We start from the raw sequence: 22,124 nt of genomic DNA on the forward strand, positions 1-22,124 counted from the left end.
ATAAAAGACACAATATAGAAGATCAATAAAATGACTATCTACGACAATGCGATATGACCTAAGTTTAATAAATATAAATTATTGTCAATCTAATAATAAATTTAATAATGTCCTGAAACATGGCACTGCTGTGCAAATTGAGATCAATATAATTGTACTAGCACAAGGCATAATAATTACTAAACTAATATCCTCTTCTCGACATCTTTCCCTTCCCACTTCCTTAAGCCCACAACATTACCTTAATTATGAATTGCACAGTTCTACTGCAGCAATATACGACAGCGTTTACTCTGAACTAATTGCGCGATTTCTTTAAACAAAATAGAATATTAACAGAAGTGCATATATCTGGTTTTCACACCAGAAACATTTCTGTAAGCTTTCACAATGAGAAAATCTGCTCCATCCATGAAACATATTGAACATCCCTTATTTTATTTTTTGTTATCATTTATACAATCAATATTCTACCGTACAGCTTGCCAGCTGAACTTTGCCCATTGGTTTCCAAATTCCGTGCGTGACCCTTTAGCTTTATAACTTTGTAGATAGGCATGATCACAGCCCTAAAAACGTAAACATACTTCCCAAATACACAAACTCGTCCACTTAATTCACGTATTCATCATTTAAAACTATATTGCACACTGTTTTCATACGCTCTCTTTCAAAAAACATGACTTTGGACTTGCTTCAATTCAGCATTAACTCATTCTATGTATATATACTTGGTTCATCTTAGACACGAGATACAGCAGATCTTCTATGCTGTAAAAAATCAGCACCGCAATATCAGCATACAACAGGCTTCCAGATTGTTCATAATCGCTCTCAAGCCAACATAATCCAATTATTGATTACATCATTAAATAGTAGGTTAGGTTACAGCACCTTTGTGTCTCAACACCTTTTTGTGACAAAAACCCACGACTTTAGATTAATTGCTTCGTGTGTATACGAGAATGCCTCCTCAAACTCCCCTTTTCTGAACAAATATACTCACATTTAGAACAAGAGAACGGTTTTTCTCCGGTGTGTGTGAGAATATGATTTTTAATGGTTCCCTTCTGAGAACACTTGTACTCACATTCCGTGCAGGAGAATGGTTTTTCTCCCGTGTGAATTCTAGAGTGGAGTTTCAGGTCACCTTTGCGAGAACAGACATATTCACACTCTAAACACGAGAATGGTTTAAGCCCAGTGTGAGTGGTCATGTGGTTGTTTAGTGCACCTTTTCTCAGGAATCGGAAACCGCACTCTAAACACTGAAAGGGTTTTTCTCCGGAGTGCGTACGTCTATGGACATTTAAATGACCACGCTGAGAGCAGGTGAAACTGCAGTCTGGGCAGGCGTATATCTTTTGGGCGGGCGGTGGTTTGTGCTCAGAATTTTTATCTAGAAAAAAGCAAAAGTTTAAGCATTTTTTCTACAAACAAAAAAACGAAAAGCATTTTTATTTCGACATGACAAAGTTTAAGTACAATTATCTAGGAAAATTATCGGTTCCATGACAAAACGAAACACTGAAGAAAAGTGAAGAAAAAGTACACTTAATCTAACATATTATTTAATCGTGTTCTCTTTTGTCATTGTTCTGCTTTACCTGGTAAACCTCGGTAGTATGGCAGTAAGCACTTTGGCTGGCCATGGGAAAGTTTTAATAAAAAAAATGGAGAGTTAGAAGGAGTCAGTGACGCCCTATTGTAACATTGCATGATCAAGTGAATCGAATAGCCAGATTAACATAAGAGTATGAGACGATGATATTGTGAATGAAGCGTTATTGCGTGTGCTAAGACAGAGTTGTGTGGCGGTTTCTGCCTACCCCTTACAACATAGAATCAAATTTACCTGCAGGAACACCAGTATAAATATATCCGACATTGTCCATCTTAGAATTAAAATCCACATCATCTTTATTTGAAACTTCATCAGGAATTTCTAACTCTGAATACCTTTTCATTGTGAATGTTTCATTTTTTAAATTTTCGTCTTTTTTTATCATTTCAAAATGAGTAGCAGGAAATTCTGCACATATTTTGTCAAATTGTGGATATTCTATTGCAATGTCCGTACAAAGAACAACAACTTTCTCTCGAATTCCTGGAATTTTTTCTTGATTTTCTGGGATTTCTAAACCATGACATGTTTTTCGATCATCTGTTTTAATAATTCTTTCTTCATCAATGTTTAAAGAAATGCTTTCAATATTTTTAACTTCATAATTATTTCGTTGTTCCAATTTATTGATGTCTTTTTCTGTGGTGGATGCTTCCATTTTGTAATTTTTTAAATGGTGTTTTGAGATAGCACGATTGCAAGGTAGAACAATCTAAAAAAAACACATTTGTGTGAGTTTTAATATTTTAAAAATTCATTACTCTTTGTTTTCCAATAAGAGGTGTTATTTTATTTTAGATGTGTTGTTGATGATCGGCCGCCTTGAGTTCTTGTGTTAACTGAACTTTATTAGCCTTAAGACACAAATCTTCATGCAAACACGGTATATTTCATGAAGAATGACGTTTATGGAATGCCTAATTCCAAAGAACGACGAGGAATGGACAAACCTGGATTTTCTTTAACACTTTCGGCTACAGCAGCAATATTCTAGGCTGTTCTTGAGCGACGTGCACGGGTTTTATTCTTCACATCACTAAGTTGTCCCAACAGCTCGAATCTTTTTTTTTTTTCTTTTTCAATTTCTGTATTGCGGTCCGACAAGATGCTTCACGACTACCCAAAAATGTTCGAGTTTTACGAACCGTCTCTGCCAAATTTTCACCATGTGAATTTTAATAATTTCAATGCGTTGTTGAAGCGTGTATCGTTCCATTTTTATTAATGGCGTAGTTTCTACTTGTCAAATGTCAAAAAATGACAGCTTCAAAAGTAACATCTACCGAAATAGCGGGCTATTCAAAATAACACCTCTTATTGGAAAACCCTATATAAACATTACTAGTATATATGAATAAAAATTTTAATGTTTGTTGGTTTAAAATCTTAAATCTCTGAAAGTTCTTCGCTGATTGCTCTGAAATTTTAACACAAATTTGCATTCGAATAAGCGTGTGATTTTATATACATATATTAGGTATTTGGATGTCATTTAATAAACACTAAAAAAATTGCAATAAATCTAGGCAGCATAAAATATAATTTAAAAAAGAAATTCATATTTAAAATTGTCATCATTTTTCATGTGTAGTTATTATTAGCAAAGCTGAAAACAACTTAGCAAGCAAGCGGCGGCAGCTCAGACAAACACTGAAATTACAGGGATTTTTGTTGGGAGTTTTCAAAACCAAAACGAAACCAACGCCAAAACTTCAAGATTTATAATATTTAGTTTATTTTCCCATATTGCGTTTCACTCACCACCCAACCATCGTTGCAGACCGCAGTAAGCAGTTCATGTTTCCATATTAATATTTTGAGAAATGGTATTAATTGAATAATATGGCAAATTTATGTATATGATTAGTTCAATATCATGAAAACAAAAACAGTAAATTTTTAAGGATTTCGATTGGGTTGACAGCGAAATAATAAAAAGCGGTTTTCAGTACCTCTTCAGGCTGCCTGCAAATATGTCATTAACGAGTTTGAAAAACCGTTCCAAAAACTTTGTTAATTAACAAAGTAAGTTAAAAATTGAGGAAACGCTTTGAGACCAATGAGGTATACATAAAGAGCCAACTTTGGCGTTCGAAGTATGGCCTTCGCTCGTCGGTTCATTGTCCACTGTGATATATAACTATATCGCTCAGTAAAAAAAACCATCTTGACTGTATTCTCCTTCAACGTGACATTGACTGCGTCTCAAACTGGGCCAAAATAAATGGCTTGAACTCCAGTACACCCAAGTGCAATATCGTCTCGTATACAAGATCAAAGAAACCGCATGTATTTGAATATACAATCAATGAAATTATTCTCCAACACCTAAACCAAATCAAAGATCTAGGAGTTATTTACGACAGCAAACTAACTTTTCACCAACACATTGATGATTTAATAAGCAGAGCATACAGGCTTCTCGACTTCGTAATTAGAAACTCATATCCGTTTCGTAACACAAAACCACTGACGTTATTATATAATACACTAGTCCTAAGTGTACTGGAATCAAACTCGATCATCTGGGCTCCACATGAATTAACATACACTTTACGCATTGAAAGAGTCCATAAAACATTTGTAAGGTATTTATTCTCGCGGCTCTATGGACGTTAACTTTAGCTTTACCCATCGATTTATATATTAGCCATGACCAATTACCACTCCCTAGAGACACGTAGAGGTATTGCTTTGCTTAAATATTTTTTTTCAACTTATAAACGGTCACTTATCTAATAATGAGATACTGGCCCAACTAATTTTTTTTGTACCAGAGTCTCACTCTCGAGGACGTCATCACAATCTGCTATATAGTAGATCAAGCCGCACTAATTTATTTATGAACTCACCTCTATTATTACATTTAGACAAATGGAACTTCTACCTACTCAATCTACAACAAAGTTGGAGGCAATTTTTACATCACGATATTAGTGTTAAAAAGATTGAAAAGTTGCGTTTTTTTAAATATTGTCTGGTACCTCGGCGCGCCCGGGAAGGTTATTTATTGAGCTTCTATTCAATTGGAATTATTTATGTTTTAGATTTATGTTGGATGGTTGTAAACAAAGATATTCATTTACCTGTTTATGATTATTGATCCCAAAATGCCATCAAATCACACATCTACCATTTTGTCTATGTAAAATCAGAAACGATTGAATAAAGTCTTGTTAATTAAATCAACGTGACTAAAATAACAAAATCAAATTAAGACGAAAATACCATAGTTATACTTATTTAATTTTAAAAACATATTATTTTACTATAAATCCATTCTCGCAGCTTACGAAAGTTTCGAGCGCTAAACGTCAATGGTTGACAACCATAGAAAAAAATATTGCCAGATTGTTATGTGTATAAAAATAAGCAATAGCAACTAGTGATGCACATCAGGCACAATCGATAAAATATCTATTTCGAAATATTCGATAATTTTTACAATATAATAGATTACTTTGGTGATAAAGGAATTTTGAGTGAGGAGGGCTGATGAACTTACAAGGAAAGGGGTGAAAGCACCACTTGCGGGATGCAAGCTGGCCGTAGAAGCAATTTGTCACACCAAAATACATATTTAAAATTGGGTCAAATCCCGGCACTGGGAGGAATGGGAAAGGGCACCCGGAATGAGGCAATTTAAAGTATGCACACATGGACCAGACAACTTCTCAATATGGACATAAACTCAATGAAGGAACTGGTAAGACTACAAACGGGACAATGCCATCTCAGGAGGTACATGCAGATTTTGGGAGTGGAAAACACCAACAGATGCAGGATATGTGAAGAGGATGAAGAGACTCCAATTCACCTTTGATGCCAATGTCCCGCTCTGTTGGGAACAAAGCTCAGATACCTGGGAAGACACATTGTGGAACCAAAAGACACAGCCACATACCCAATGACAACCCTGATGAACTTTTTTAAAGGAATGAGGTGAAATGGGAAATAGCACAATGGATCTATGGCCTAAGTGCTTACGGGAACCTTACGTCAATCTCCTTTATTTAAAAAATAAACTCTTTATCAAAGAAAAAAATTAAAATTAATTCATCGTCCCCCTCACCGGCTTCAAATTGTTTCCTAATAACTCCATTCAGCTTGCTGTTTAGGTTCATGTCCAGGATGATAAGAAATAGCGTTGCTACTTTTATTGTTTTATTTACGCCCTTGGGCTATTACATAAATCGAGTAGTTGGTTAGGTAGTCTAACGTTAGTCGGCATTTTTCCCAAACTGCGTATCGTTTACCGGCACTAGTCCACGATAGAAAAATGCCAGGTCGTGAACATTCCGTCACAAACGGTGAACTAAATCTACCGATAGAAAAACTGACCGAACGTCAATGACATTTTTCTAATTTTGTATCTCATTACACCATTTAACTCTCCAAATATAATATGAAATAATAATAATGGGAAATTACCAGTAATTTATTGCTTGAACATTTGATTTTTTGCATCACATAACTAATCTGCAACTAGAAATTTATAATTGCAGTTCAAATACGAGAATGGTTTCCTTCGAATTGCGTTAGCACACAAATCTGCAACCATAAAACTGCTTTTAACTAAGGAACGAATCTTTAAACGAGTCCACTTGTTAACATAATTGTAATTGTACTCGGAATATTTCAATTGATTTTATGCATAGTTGATGATCAGCAACTATCTTTATATAATTTCGAACGGAACAATATTATTTTTTCTTTCATCTTTTAGGTATACATTTATAAATACTTTTTTTAAATAATTTTTATTTATCATCTCTACCTAGTCATAAAAACATTACATCCTGTGAATATTTTGAACTTGTTTGTGTTATGATAGTATTCTGTAAATGTTGCCAAACAATAAATAAATTTAAAAAAAACACGAAGAAAAAATATTTATTTTTAATTATTTTAAAATTTATGTGACACATCGTGAAAAAAAAAACTATCTCCCATTCAAGGTGTAAATTTTATTATTTTCATCAGGCTGTACCGAAGGCGCAAGCGGGCTGCGGTTTTCCCCGCCCTGCCCTAAAGCCTCTACATTTTGCAATAAAAGCATTAAAAAAACGACGGTTTTTATCGTGCACACTTCATACGAAACAAAAAAAGTTTTTTTTTCACTGTGAGTCAGCATGTGACTTTAAATTTTCCTTCTGTGAACATGTCTAGATTTTACTCCGCTGTGAGCATTTTTAACTGTCCCTTTTGATAACATGAATAGTTTCAATTGGGACAGGAAAAATTTTTTACTCCACTATGAGTCAGCATGTGTCTCTTCAAATCTTCTTATGTTTATCTTTATGTTTTACAATCACAATTGTTTACTAAGATAGCTGTGTTTGTTTATAAGATTGCCAATTTCATAATTCTGTTCAAAAAATCGCTACTAATTTTAGAAAAATCTTTGGTTAAATAACGAAAAGCGCCCACTTATATATATAGTACACAGGTTCCTATTTTTATAATTTTGTGATAATCTAATGTTACTAGCTCTGTACCGTTTATGTGAAGTATGTTATGTTATGTTATGATATGTTATGTTTACGTTATGTTTATGTTATGTTTATTTATGTTACGTTATGTTATGTTATGTAATCAATTTTGTCCTGTAATTTGTTGTATTTATTAATAAGAAAAATGTTGTAATGTATGGCCAAGATCACTCTTAATGGGTGAACGCCAATATAAAGTGTAAAAAAAAACTTCTTTTCGACGACACGAATAGCTGCAGTTGGAACATGAGAATGATTTTTCTCCACTGTGAGTCAGCATGTGTTTCTTCAAATCTCAATTTTGAGAACTTGAATAGTTACAGTTAGGAAACGTAAAAGGTTTTATTCCACTATGAGTCAGCTTGTGTCTTTTCAAATGAACATTTCTAGAACATACATAGTTGCAGTCAGCGCAGGAGAATGGTTTAACTCCAAGGTGAGTGAGAATGTGCATCTTTAAATTTGACTTTAGCGAAAATAATGTGCCACATTCAGAACACTGGAATGGTTTTTCTCCTCTATGAGTAATAATAATATTGGACAATTTTTATAGCGCCGCTTTTGTGAGTTATCACCTCAGGGGCGCTTATCATATGTCTCTTCAAATCTCCCATTCGAAAACTTGAATAGTTGCAGTTGGAACAAGAAAAAGGTTTTTCCCCAATGTGTGTTTGTAGGTGAATTCTTAATTGCACCTTTTGAAAACAAGAATAGCTGCAGTAGAGACACGAAAAAGATTTTTCTCCGTGAATAAGAAAATGAATTTTTAGTTTTCCTTTAGTAGAACATGAATAATTGCAGTGGGAACATGAAAAAGGTTTTTCTCCAGTGTGAGTCAGCATGTGTATCGTCAAATCTCCCTTTAAAAAACATGAATATTTGTAGTCGGAACATGAAAACGGTTTTTCTCCGCTGTGCGTTACGACGTGTCTATTGAAATTTCCCTTTGTTGAACACGAATAGTTACAGTCGGAACATGAAAAACGTTTTTTGCCAATATGGGTGCTTAAGTGCAGTGCAAACGTTGAATTGTCTAAGCAGGAGTAGTTACAATGTGGAAAAGAGTATCGTTTTGTCCCTGAATGCGTCTTCAAGTTTGCCAATGAGTCTGAAAAAGATTACGGATGAAGCCTAATAAGTACAGTAAATTCATTCAAAAATTAAAACTGGGATACCACGAATTGCTAATTTTAACAATAAAAAAGTCGGATTTACCGGTTGTTGGTGTAAAACTTTCAGAGCGCTCAAAGCATTCCTTTTTAACATCAGCAAGGTTTATGTCAATTTCCGTATAAGGAATTACCCTTTCACATTCATCTCGAAGTTCTTGTTCTGCCTTAATGGTATTAGTCTCCATGTTAGCGTTATCTGGAAAATCAAAAACAACAGTACCTACCTGCATTGATATGTTGATACAAACAATGCATCAAATTTAAAATTATCGTCCTCATCTCCGAGACTTTATTACAGTAGAAATTATTTAAAAACGTTAATAAAAAATGAACAACTAACTTAAAATATTTACAATTAAAGATACCATCGATAAGACATGAGGAAGGGAAACATAAAAAGGAGCGCTAAGGCCTCGTAGTCACCGTTCAAATATGGTTTATAAGGGAGATATGTAAATACGAATGTTAGAGGCAGCGCGCTATTATTGAAAATATATAAAAATTAAGCAAAAAAGGTGAAAATATTTAATTAAAGACGACTCGTTTAAAATAGAGCAAAAATCTTTCGACAAATGCTTTAGTTGTATTTAAAGATACACTGTGAATTTTTTCATGCCTATAACGTATTGAATAAAAGAACAAAACGTATTTTTAATAAATTTCGGATCTTACTTTGTGTTTTTTTTCGAGGGAATTTCATATAATTAACGTTTCGTCATAACAAATGTTTGGATTATTATTTTCAAAAATAACATATTTATTTTTTTGAACTTAAAAACTCAAAAGTTAACGAGAAACTTGATATAAATCGGTAGAAATTGTTGTTGAAATTGTTCAAAGCTTATTAATCAAAATTTCACTTCCTAAATCTGCCAATAACATTGCAATGAAATATTTTTAATATAGGTACATTCCTTACTCATAATAGGTTACACCTGGTGAGGTAGCTATTGTAAAGCGTACAAATACATTATATAGAAAATTAAACATGGTACCTATTAATATTGTTGTTTTTTTGTATGAAAATGTAAAAACTACTTTTCAATAAACGCCAATTTATCGGCACAGAATTAAATTGTATTTAAGAAATAAGAAAGATGTCAAATGTCCTCTTCAGGAACCGATGTTCCACGAAGGAAGAAAAAAAACAATTTAGTTAGTCTAGAGCACAAAAGAATTTAGTGGTTTATACGATATATTCCGAAATAAATTATATTTTCTAACAGACCAACTAATTTATAAGCGTGGTGAATATTTTATAAAATTGATCAACAACGGTACATGTAATGCACCTTACTAATAGAAACTGACGTAAAATATTTCGTGGAAAGAAATAAACATTGTTTATACAGCCAAAGAGTGATGACGGTTTATCTATTGCATAAACTTGAAATTTCTCATCGAATTTTGAAATATTTCCAAGGTATTTTAAATACCCTTTTTATTTTTTCTTTTTGAAGACTTATAAACAAATACAATTACAAAAATTGGATAAACTATCTTATAGATTTTTGTATTTGAATTTTTCTTAATTGGTACATTTAAATTTCAAACATGAAATTTTTTTTGAAAAAAAACCGATATTTTTACTCCAAACGTCGAAAAATTGTAGAAAATACGAAATTTAGAAAACACATTCCTTTTATAAAAGTTATCTGTAAGAAAATTGTCTCTTCACTTTTATCTCGTTTGTACAATAAAAAATTATAATAATATTTCTCAGAAATAATAAAAAAAAACGTTTTGGAATCATTGTTTGCGCAAATAAACATTATTTTCTATGATTTATTTTATTTATACAGAAATAATACATTTCTCGTTGGTGAATTCTAGCTAAGCCCCAAACTGGGTTTATTTTTAAGGTATAAATAATATTTCTCTAAAGAATTGAAAACGCTTACTTTTTTAAAGTTATTGTTTCACTTGATCGTCGCATGTCTTCTTCTAGCATCACTGACTTCCGCCGTTCACTACTGTATACCACATTATCTCGAGCTTTATTCGACTCCGTAACTCATTCCATTACAGATGAAAGGCCTTAAGTATGCCTAGAGTGTCCGACTATTCTATCGTTCACTAATATATTCCACATTGTTTTTGTTGAAAAAAACTACATAATCTGGACTTACTCCTGACGCTAATAAGAATAAAGTTTGAGGTATCGAAATTGATAGTTTTGTTTACTATCTTCACATTTTTTATTGTTTTAATTCTTAAGTATTAACATTGATACAAATAACTGGTAAATTATTATGTCAAAGCCCACTAGGGCGTGTAATAAATAAATAAATATGTCGTAGAACGTAAGATTGACTTTTTCTTTCTTCGCTTTAGTTAAAAGCAGAATGGAAGGGCCTCACATTAAAACTGGATCACTATATGACGCAATTTCCGGTCATGTCGAGCTCAGCTGGCGGCTATAGAGTCTGACTCTGCCTCCTCATCCGAACTGTTCATGTGGTGACATTAACCAGATAGCAGAGCAGATGCTGTGGCACTGCGAGTTGATGAAGTATGCCATTCAGGAAAATTTTGGATGGCTTGAGAGGGATGAGAAGACCGGCGTTGAACGCTTATCTCGTGACGAACAGATATAATTTTTGATGCGTTCGAAGTCCTCGGTAAAGAGATGGTCTTTGCTAAGGGTTGCTGACTGAGATTAAAATTATGTTTGTTTCGCGTACCGAAAGTATTGCTCTTGTCCCTCTACAGTTACTCCGCTATTATAACTTATTGATTGATTTACAGATTGTGTCTGAGTATTCCTGTACTGCCGCTGTGAGTCAGCATATGTTTAGTCAAACTTTCCTTTCGAGAACATAAAAAACTGCAGAAGGAACATGAATAAGGTTTTTCTCCACTGTGCGTCAGCATGTGTCTCGTCAAACTTCCCTTTCGAGAACATGAATAACTGCAGTCGGAACATGAAAAAGATTTTACTCCACCGTGCGTTAGCATATGTCTCGTCAAACCTCCCTTTCGAAAACATGAAAAGCTGCACTCGGAACACGAAAAAGGTTTTTCTCCACTGTGAGTCAGTATATGTACCGACAAACATCCCTTTTGAGAACACGAATAATTGCAGTGGGAACATGAAAAAGGTTTTTCTCGGCTGTGAGTCAGCATGTGCGTCGTCAAATCTCTCTTTCTAGTACATGTATAATTGCACTCGGAACACGAAAAAGGTTTTTCACCACTGTGAGTCAGCATGTGTTCCGTCAAACTTCCCTTTTGCGCATAAGTATAACTGCAGTTGGGACAAGAAAAGGGTTTTTCTCCAGTATGGGTACGCAAGTGAAGTTCTAACTTCGACTTATAAAAGCAGGAGTAGTTACAATAGGTACAAGATAATCGTTTTTCCACATGTTGCGTCTTCAGATCTGTCAATAAGTCTGAAAAAGATTACCAATAAAACTTAATAATGCAAGTTTTCCATAAAACTATTAATATTATAAAGTTAGAGAGCATGAATTCTGAATTCAAACGGACAAAATCAATTTTACCTGTTGACTGGGTAATACTTTCAAAGCGATCTAAACATTCCTTTTTAACATCCGGCAGGTTTATGTCGATTTCCACATAAGTGATTCCCACTACACCTTGTTCTGCTTTGATGGGTACAGTTTCCACATTAAATCTACCTGGATAAACAAAAAAACAGCATATATTTATTTATTGCATCTCACAATATATAAATCACATTTTTTCTCACTAGGACTAAGCCTGTATCGAGGTTAACAATTTGCATTTGAGTGAAGCAAACATAGAGTTATCACAAACATAAAGTAATACTACATAAAAACAAAAAATATGTGGTTGCGCCAATACGCAATAGACATTAATTATACACACATCTCATGCACACATACACACATACCTGCGACCACTGTACTGAGATAGTATTGTTGTTCCTTTGTTCCTACCTTCCTTCCCATTCCTGCTAATTTATGTGCCCTTTGGTAGTCAGTATGTTGCAATAACCCAAACCGCTAACAATAAACCGCATCCGCTCGAGATCTCGTCTCCCTTATCTTACGAAATTATTATTCGCGACGATATAGTGCAATCCGCTTGTGTTAAGTGACATTGTTGTGAAGAAAAGACGGGAAGAAACAAGTGCCCCTTTCCCAATGGTGAGTCCTTCCTGTATCCATACAACAAATATCATCTTATGTGCAGTGGGCATTGCTCAATCATTCAAGGTCCTTCGACAATCATTTTTTACACTAACATAAAAAACAACTACATAACTTCTTACACAACATAGTTGGCCCAAACGAGCCTGATATTGAACCGTAATTTCCGTAATTTCGGTAATAAACCATAAGAGTGTTATTGCGTTTTACATACCCGCGTAATCAATTAATAATTACCCGCATTTTATTTCTGGAGATTCCTATCCGATATTACTGGATGAATTGAATGGAAATAACATATTTACCCGCAAATAGAATAGATTTATAATATATGCCAATACCGCTATTTAATATCTATTTCTAATAATAATACCGATATTGTTATATCAACCGCATTTAAAATTAACCGCATTTCATTATAAATTATTTGGTTATTGTAATACATCCCAGTATTGGATGTACCTATTATACATAAAAATAATAATACTTTAATAAGACGTAAAGTGATAAATTTGGTCTACCCGCATTATCTATACTTAACCCTTCACGGCACCCGCACTGAGTTAACCCTACGGGCATAAAAGTTAATTTATTGAATAAAAATTAAATATCAATCAATTTATTTTCTATAAATATTATTACTATAATATTTTTTACCGCATTATATAATAAAATAACCAGAATCAGAAAATGGCTACAAGCGCGTCAGGGTCGTCACGTGACGAAAGACTCGTTTGAAACGTTTAAATGCCAAATTGGCCGCTAATTTTGCATGTTTACAATCAGTCTTCGACAAGATGAAGAAGGCTTCTGATAGTGTTAACAATCGGCAATCTTTTTTATCAGGCGCAAGTACACTAGAAAGAATTCGGTCCGAATTTATAACGCTTCTAGATGAAAAGGTTAATTTCGAACAGGAATTGAACCCAGAAGCAGTTGCTGAATATTCTCAATTAAATGCTTTTGAGGAAATTTTCGGCATTATTAAATATACCGAAGCGAACATGCTGGCCAATCCGGTTGAAAAACCTCGCCGTCAAATTAAATTACCGCCTTTAGAAATAGCGTGCTTTGACGGAAAATTAGAAAATTGGCCTCTTTTCTATGAGACTTATATCTCGGTTATCCATTCAAATAATTCATTGGATAATTCAGAAAAGATGCAGTATCTGATGTCCAAGTTGACGGGAAAAGCTTTAAATATTTGCAAAACTATCACACCTACCGGTACAAATTATCAAGTGATATGGGACGCATTGTGCACCAAATATAATGATCCACGCGTTCTCGCTGAGTCATACTTTGATCGATTGCTGAAAATACCTGCTGTTACTTCGGTTACGCCCGCTTCGCTAGAAAAATTTGCAGATACATACGCGACTAACATTGCCGCACTGAAACAGTTACGAATCAAAGATCTCGCAGAATTTATATTGCTACAACTGGGCCTTAAACGTCTTGACATAGAGACAGTGAAGGCTTTCGAATCGTCTATTCGGAATGATGAAATTTTCCCGTCCAGCTCTGATTTAATTGATTTTGTGAGAGGACAGCAACGAATCCTTAATCGCGCGCAAATCGCACAACCTACGTCGAGCCGTCTTGGCTCAAATAATAATAATTCCGCAAAGACATTTATTAATGTCGAAAAAGGCGACAATCACTCTGTCGAAATTTGTTTTTGTTGTCAAAGGGGATCGCACCCTTTGTATCAATGCTCTAAATTTAATGGTTTAGAACCACGCGAGCGATTTAATTTAATCAAGTCATCGAATATACGAGTTTGCGTGAACTGCCTCAGTACTAGGCACGGCACAAAAGCGTGCAAATCAAAGAGTACGTGCAAATCATGCACTTTCAACCACCATAGTTTGTTGCATTTCAAACAAACTGATCATCGAAAACCACAACGAGACCAAATACCGTCTCCCGCGTCGCCAGCAGACGTCGATAATGACGATTCAAATTCTGCAAGCCCGGTATCACTGTGCGTGACAAATTCATTTACTAGAGCAAATACTATTGCACTCTTAGGAACTGCCGTTTGCACTACCCGAGATGCTAAGGGCCAGGTGCAGACAATACGCGCTCTGATAGATAGCGGCTCCCAAAGGGATATTATTACGCGTAAATGCTGTTTACGTTTGAATCTCACGGTGCGATCATCGCAAGGCACTTACGTCACGGGAATAGGCGACTCAAGAAATTTGACAAAGGGCATGACTTGTCTAAAATTATACTCTCGCTACGACGACACTCACTCGTATATGATTGAACCTTATGTAGTAGAAACTATAACTAGTGAGTTGCCTACTGTTAACGTCAACCGCGCCTCGTTGTCGTATCTCGACAATTTGCCCTTAGCAGATAATACTTTCCACACGCCCGGTGAGATTGATATTATCTTGGGATGTGACATGTTTGCTCGCATTTTTAAAGCAAACAAAATATCAGGTTATCCCGGCCAGCCAATTGCTATCGAAACTACTTTGGGCTATCTCATCCTAGGCACTGCTCCAACGATGACTGAAACCCCAAGTATAAACGCCACACCATCATTTTGTACGTTCGCGAAAAATGATGACTTTTGCCTTTCGCGCTTCTTCGAATTGGAAGACATTCCAGACGAGAAGTTTTTAACGCCTGATGAACAGGAATGTGAAGACATTTTTAAACTCACCACTTCCCGTGACACGACAGGTCGTTACATTGTTGCGTTGCCGTTTCATAACAGTCCTTCTATCCTCGGTGAATCGTTGCCAGCCGCTGAGCGCCGGTTCCGATCTCTCGAACGCCGATTAATAGCTCAACCCGCTATAAAATTAGAGTACGACAAAATATTGCGCGAATACCTACAGAAAGGGTACATTTCGCCTGTCGATAATTCTGACTTACCCCATTACGTCATTCCGCATCATATTGTAGTTCGCGAGGACAAATTAACTACCAAAATCCGCATGGTTCTGGACGCGAGCATGAAATCCGATTCGGGCTACTCGCTCAACGACATTCTACATACCGGTAAGAATTTACAAGGTGATTTGTTTCGGATTATACTTAAGTTCCGATTGTTTGCAGTAGCTATAACCGCCGACATAAAACAAATGTATCTTCAAATTGTAGTGCAAGAAGAATGCCGTCGTTATCAGCGAATACTTTATAGATTTAACAATAGCGACCCTTTACAATTGTTCGAATTTAATCGCGTCACATTCGGCATGTCTTGCAGCCCATTTTTGGCAATGCGTACACTGCGCCAACTCGCGTCGCATGAACGACCTCGTTTTCCACTTGCTGCAAACTTGGTGGAAAATGGCTCTTTCTATATGGACGATTTCGTCACCAGTTGTTCGTCGGTCGAGGAAGCCTCCGAGTTATCGACGGAATTAATTCAGCTGTTCGCTGCTGGAGGATTTGACCTTGTAAAGTTCTCTAGCAATTCTCCTAATCTTTTGTCCACGATTCCTTCAGCGCGTCGTGTTAAGGAACATGTGGAATTTAATCCTGATGAAAACCTAAAAATACTAGGGCTTCATTGGATACCCGCTTCAGATAATTTCGTATTTGTTGTAAACTCCAACGAAAGAATTTGTACTAAACGAAACATTCTCTCGACGATTGCTCGTCTTTGGGATTTGATGGGTTTCGTTGCACCAGTTGTATTATTAGCCAAGCTTATAATTAAGTCTCTTTGGGAATACAAGCTTGATTGGGACGATACTCCTCCTGGAACTGTTGTCACGCTTTGGCGACAGTTTGAAAAAGAATTGCCATTACTGCAATCTATTAAAATTCCTCGTTTTGTAGGAATCGAACACCAATGTATACTAACCCTTATCGGGTTTTCAGACGCAAGTGAACGCGCATTCGGAGGTGTTATTTACTTACATGTTTACTGTCCGAATACTGATAAAACCACAATTAGTTTATTATGTGCCAAATCCAAAGTCGCTCCTGCTAAGACGATTTCACTTGCGCGATTAGAACTATGTGGAGCACTAATACTTGCGCGATTAATGCATACGGTCAGTAATACCTACGCATCAAATTCAAGAGCTCATACGACATTAGCTTTTTGCGACAGCACGGTTGCTCTAGCGTGGATAAATTCACCGCCTGCGAAATGGCAGACCTTCGTTGCCAATCGTGTGTCACAAATACAAAAACACCTGGGGGCTGAATGCTTCTATCATATAAAAGGGAAAGACAATCCCGCCGACTGCCTGTCGCGTGGTCTCACCCCCGCTCAACTCATAGACCATCCGTTATGGTTTAATGGCCCCGCATTCGCTCAGTTACCTAAAAATGATTGGCCTTTACAGCGTTTTGATTCGAAATCTGTATCTGATCCACCCGAACTGAAAACTAAAGTTTTGATGTCCGTTCAAAACAATAACCGCCTCAAAACAATTGCTCCACCTTTACTGTGTGCACTAGCTTCTCGTGTTAGTTCATGGCCGAAATTAATTCGGATTGTAATCTATGTTTTTCGTTTCATTAAGAAATTACCGCGAACATTCGAATTAAGTCATATCTTAACTGCAGAAATAGCTGTTATAAAATCAATACAGCAAGAACATTTCTCCGAAGATATAAAGGCAGTCAATGATGGGAAGAAGGTTCGGCGAGCTATTGCAAAATTGAATCCGTTTCTTCATCACGGTATTCTAAGGGTAGGAGGCAGATTAAAAAACGCTGAAATAGAATTTGACAGTCGTCATCCCATTCTATTACCCGCGCGTGATCATGTAGTCGATTTAATAATAGATTACTATCATATAAAGAACCTACATACGGGTCCCACTTTACTCATGTCTCTACTAAGACAGAGATTCTGGATACTTTCATCGCGTAATCTGGTCCGGAAGCGCGTCCATCGGTGCAATACGTGCTTCAAAGTTAAGCCTAAACCACAATTCCCAATAATGGGAGATTTACCCGCTTGTCGCGTCCGCGAAGCTAAGGCTTTTCTACACACAGGTGTTGACTACGCTGGCCCGCTACAAATAATCCCTTATAGACGTCGGGGGGTCCGAAGTCAAAAGGCATACATTTGCATATTTATCTGCCTAGTGACCCGTGCGGTTCATATCGAACTCGCTTCAGATCTTTCCACCGAAGTCTTTCTCAACGCTTTCAAGCGTTTTTTATCTAGACGTGGTCCTGTGAGTGTAATGTACTCCGATAATGGAACGAACTTCGTGGGAGCTAAGTCTCATTTAAACTCTTTATTCGATCTAATAGAGTCTCGTAATTATAAGAAGGAACTCTCAAATAATCTACGGGAAAACCGCATCGAATGGAAAATGAATCCTCCTCAAGCTCCACACTTTGGTGGAATCTGGGAAAGTAACATTAAATGCCTGAAGAGTTATTTAAATAAAATCGTAGGCACCTCTCTACTGACTTACGAAGAGATGCAGACAGTGCTTTCTCAGATTGAAGCAATTTTAAACTCACGTCCGCTGTCGGTACTTAGTGTCACCGATGTTTCAGCTCCGTTACCTTTAACACCCGCGCATTTTTTAACACTTACGCCGTTAAAATCTCTACCCGCCGCTGACTTGTCCAACGAGTCCGTAAACTTACTGCAAAGGAAGCATCTCGTCGATCATCTCGTCCAGACTTTCTGGAACCGCTGGCGTATGGAATATTTAAATACTTTACAATCGCGGCAGAAATGGAACACGAGTTCGAACCCGGTAACGGCAGGCACAATTGTAATGATCAAGTGTGACAATATTGCGCCTCTTCAATGGCCTATTGGCATAATAGTCAACGTATATCCCGGTTTGGACGGAGTGACCCGTGTTGCTGATGTCAAAACGAACACCGGCATATACCGCAGAGCAGTAGTAAAACTCTGCCCTTTACCGTCGCAATAATAGTCCTTGGCAACTTGGTCATCAGATGGTACATCTATGGCCCTCTTTTTTATTTTCTACATTATTCTATTTAATTTAGTTTAAATTTACCGCTGATTAATTTTATTACTAAATTAATACAATAGCATCACATATTAACATTTTTCTGACCTTTTTACAAATTAATACTAATTTTACCGCGTGTTACTACAATTTTGTTCGTTTTAACGTTAAAGCGTACTGACCTTTTTATGGTTTATGGAAGTGGATTCTTTCATCCCCTTCCAGGCGGGGGGCATGGTTGCGCCAATACGCAATAGACATTAATTATACACACATCTCATGCACACATACACACATACCTGCGACCACTGTACTGAGATAGTATTGTTGTTCCTTTGTTCCTACCTTCCTTCCCATTCCTGCTAATTTATGTGCCCTTTGGTAGTCAGTATGTTGCAATAACCCAAACCGCTAACAATAAACCGCATCCGCTCGAGATCTCGTCTCCCTTATCTTACGAAATTATTATTCGCGACGATATAGTGCAATCCGCTTGTGTTAAGTGACATTGTTGTGAAGAAAAGACGGGAAGAAACAAGTGCCCCTTTCCCAATGGTGAGTCCTTCCTGTATCCATACAACAAATATCATCTTATGTGCAGTGGGCATTGCTCAATCATTCAAGGTCCTTCGACAATCATTTTTTACACTAACATAAAAAACAACTACATAACTTCTTACATACCAATATGTATTTGATGAGTTACCAGATGGGTAATTTGACAGTATATTGCAACAATATTTGAACCATAACTACTTATTAACCATTATTCCCAAGAATAAACAAGTAGATAATAAAGACAGCTAGGGTGACATTCAGTTTTTAGCAAATGGAACTTATTTAAAATCTTATTATTTAAGAAAAGACAAGGATGAAAAAATATTCAGATAATCATCTGTCAATACAAACATCTTAACTAACTTTTAAAATTTAACTAAAGAATTGGTAGACTTAATATGATTTGGAAAAATATTAAACGTAAGTGGGTCCTGATATAAATAGATTCTTCGACCAAAAGAAGTTTTAGTATGTACCGCCACAAAGTTCAATGTAGTATGCAAGTAAGTAAGCGAGCAAACATACAGACGCGGATGGCGACTTTTTTTAATACTACTTAGAGATTACAATGATTAATGATAAAATGTATTATAATATCTTGATAGTTACATTCATAGAAATATTAATTAAGCATCATTTTTAATTTAACCGGTCGGTGGCTGAGTTAACATTGCGCTTGGGTCTCACCCAGGCGTAGTGTGTTCAATTCCTCGGCTGGCTAAGTCCTCCATCACAACACAAGCAACATTTTCCGCTTACTGTGGTGGTAGTAGGAGATTTTCAAATATTGTCAGGTTATTCGTAACCCGGGAATGTTTGTCTTTCTTTTTAAAAAAAAATTAATTAATTAATTAATCATATCACCATACAACAGAAATTAATATTTAAGTCCGCTGTGAAAAAGGTTAATTTCGACAAAGGTTTTTATTACACTTGAAACACACAGAATGGAATATTGGGAAATCATTAATAGTTCCTACCCTACTTCCTATTTTCATAGGTAATACATTTGTGATATAAGTACAATTTGAGGTTTATCTGAAATAAAAGTGTTTTTTTGTTTTTTGTTTTTGGGGTGCTATGCCGTGTTGCGCTAACTCCTTCTTTAGCCAACGTTTCGGACAGCAAACACGAACTCTGCTGTATTCAAAACATTTTGAAGAAGAATTCGTTAACATAATATTGAATATAACTGGATGGATGTAGTTTAGTGCCCACAGCATTAAATATCGGTATAATTATTTTAATTAGGTTATAGTGTAAACAATATTGAAACATTGTGAAAAATTATGTATCCATGTTTCGAAAACTAATTATAATTTTCCTGATCTTTACTGCATAGTTCTAGGTTTGTCTTAAAATTAGTTTTATGTATATGGAAATGGTTGTGATAAGAAAGAAATAATTGTTATTGCTGACAAATGATGAAAAATGTCAGACCTTTGAATAATACCCATGGAAACGCTCTAGATTTGCCGCCATCTCGGTAGCCATTTTTGAACTAGTCTTTGTACAGAATGTTTTATTAGCATGATAAGTCCTCTCACAGGTATTTTATTTAGTCATTGGATGACGCCATAAACAAGTATGCGTCCTGTTCGCGAAACAATCTAAAAGATTTGGAATTAATATTTAAAATTTTCTGAATTTTGCAATATAACTTACTGGTTGTCGGAATGGACTCAGAATACTGTAAGTATTCCTTCTTTACATCCTGGTTGCCGAAAACTAAATCCGAAGACGGCATGTCACCTCCACTCTCTTCCTGAAATCCTGGTTCCAACTTGATGGAAGCAGATTCTGGAACGGGAAGATCCATGGTCTTCTATGATAGCGTTCTGTCATATAACAGACATTGAACCCAGTTCAATATACATATGTACTGAAACAACGATTAAAAATTTATCAGATGCCTTCCTTTTGAGAGAACCTTTTATTTGTAACATAATATATTAAGTTTTGAACTTTCTTTGACCTTGTTACATTATTAAGATATCAATTTTCAAGGTATTGGTATTGACCAGACAAACAAAAGTTAGATAAGCAATTGTGATTTAATTAAACAAACAATTTTGGGAAGAAAATTGTCGTTTCTTTCAATGCGATTTTTGCTCGTGGACATAAAGAATATTAAAGATTACATTTGTCGGAATTCGTATAAACAGCAACCTTTTTCAATTTTTCTTCAGTTGAGCTTTATGAGCAACTAAAAACGGGGCATAAGTGCAGAAATGTCAAATTGATGTCGAAGTAGTTTGCATGGGTCGAATCAGTTGTAAAAAATACAATTAAATGTCAGATATTGATATTAAAACGCAAGACAAACCATGTTATAATCTTAGATGAATTAAAAGAGAAGATATGTTACTGATACAACGCGCGTGGTTTCACTACATCGCTGTAGGGTCTTTTTTGTGTAAAAATGCTTTCCTAAACTTTTGAGAGGTGCACAAATCCTTCTCGAACTAACCATTACTGATGGAATTTCTTTCCATTGGTATGTGCTAAAAATCACATATTATTTCAATATGTGCAATTATTCACATATTTTTTACTGACCGGTTGAAAAGTGTAATGTGACGTATTCCGATATTGAACTGGAATCTAAAAAGAGTTTAGGTCCCATTTAGTTACTTACGTAAGACGAAGTGTTGAAGAAACGTCTTTAAAATGTAGAAATGCAGAAGTCCCACTTCAATTAAAAAATAAAAAAAACATCGCAATAAAGCGATTATGCTTATTGAAATAACCACCCTTTATACAACATTAATCAATAAAAGCCAAGAAACAAAAATATTGTGGTGAGGAAGCGAGTAAAACGTCAGATTGATATAACCATAGACAATGGACAACACCCAAGTATTTTGTTCAGTTAGCGAATGACGATATTTTCTTACAAATGTAGCGGCTACGTGACGCTCCGCTCCCCTCACCACGATATTGTCTTATACTCTGTACTTGTTGCAGATCAGTTAAATGCCAGTTAATAAACGCACTAGCTTCGTAGCAGACGTGTCCACATTATTGCTCCGCATTTCCTCCAACACACATACCTATCCTAAGCGTACTGCTCGTACCACTCCAAACTAACAAAAATTGTTTAAAAGAAATTATTTTAATAATAAAAACAACAATACAAGATAAAATGTGCCAGTACCTGCATCCGCTCACGGGCAACCGAACAGTTGGCAACTCTAGTCGCTTACCTACATAAA

General features: G+C 35.7%; 1 protein-coding gene across 1 annotated transcript; it reads right to left on the minus strand.

Annotated features, from left to right (window-relative positions):
* Window positions 1-11,082: 11,082 nt before the first annotated feature.
* On the minus strand, window positions 11,083-21,672 carry LOC149416368 (uncharacterized). Its single transcript, XM_089641971.1, has 4 exons — window positions 21,548-21,672; window positions 20,575-20,791; window positions 11,792-11,929; window positions 11,083-11,096 (listed from the first exon to the last, which is right to left on the minus strand). The coding sequence occupies exons 2-4, from the start codon at window positions 20,726-20,728 to the stop codon at window positions 11,083-11,085; spliced, it is 306 nt and encodes a 101-aa protein (XP_089498097.1). The 5' UTR covers window positions 20,729-20,791; window positions 21,548-21,672.
* Between the last annotated feature and the right edge of the window lie 452 nt (window positions 21,673-22,124).

The sequence above is a fragment of the Hesperophylax consimilis genome, chromosome 17, assembly GCF_061612785.1.
Source record: "Hesperophylax consimilis isolate HC1 chromosome 17, BYU_Hcon_1.0, whole genome shotgun sequence".
Taxonomy (NCBI): Eukaryota; Metazoa; Arthropoda; class Insecta; order Trichoptera; family Limnephilidae; genus Hesperophylax; species Hesperophylax consimilis.

Excerpts from the sequence above, each read along its gene's own strand:
- LOC149416368 (XM_089641971.1), bottom strand. The coding sequence starts at position 20,728 with ATGGATCTTCCCGTTCCAGAATCTGCTTCCATCAAGTTGGAACCAGGA. Across the intron at positions 11,930-20,574 it reads TGAGTCCATTCCGACAACCA|GTAGATTTAATGTGGAAACT; the intron begins GTAAGTTATATT and ends TTGTTTATCCAG.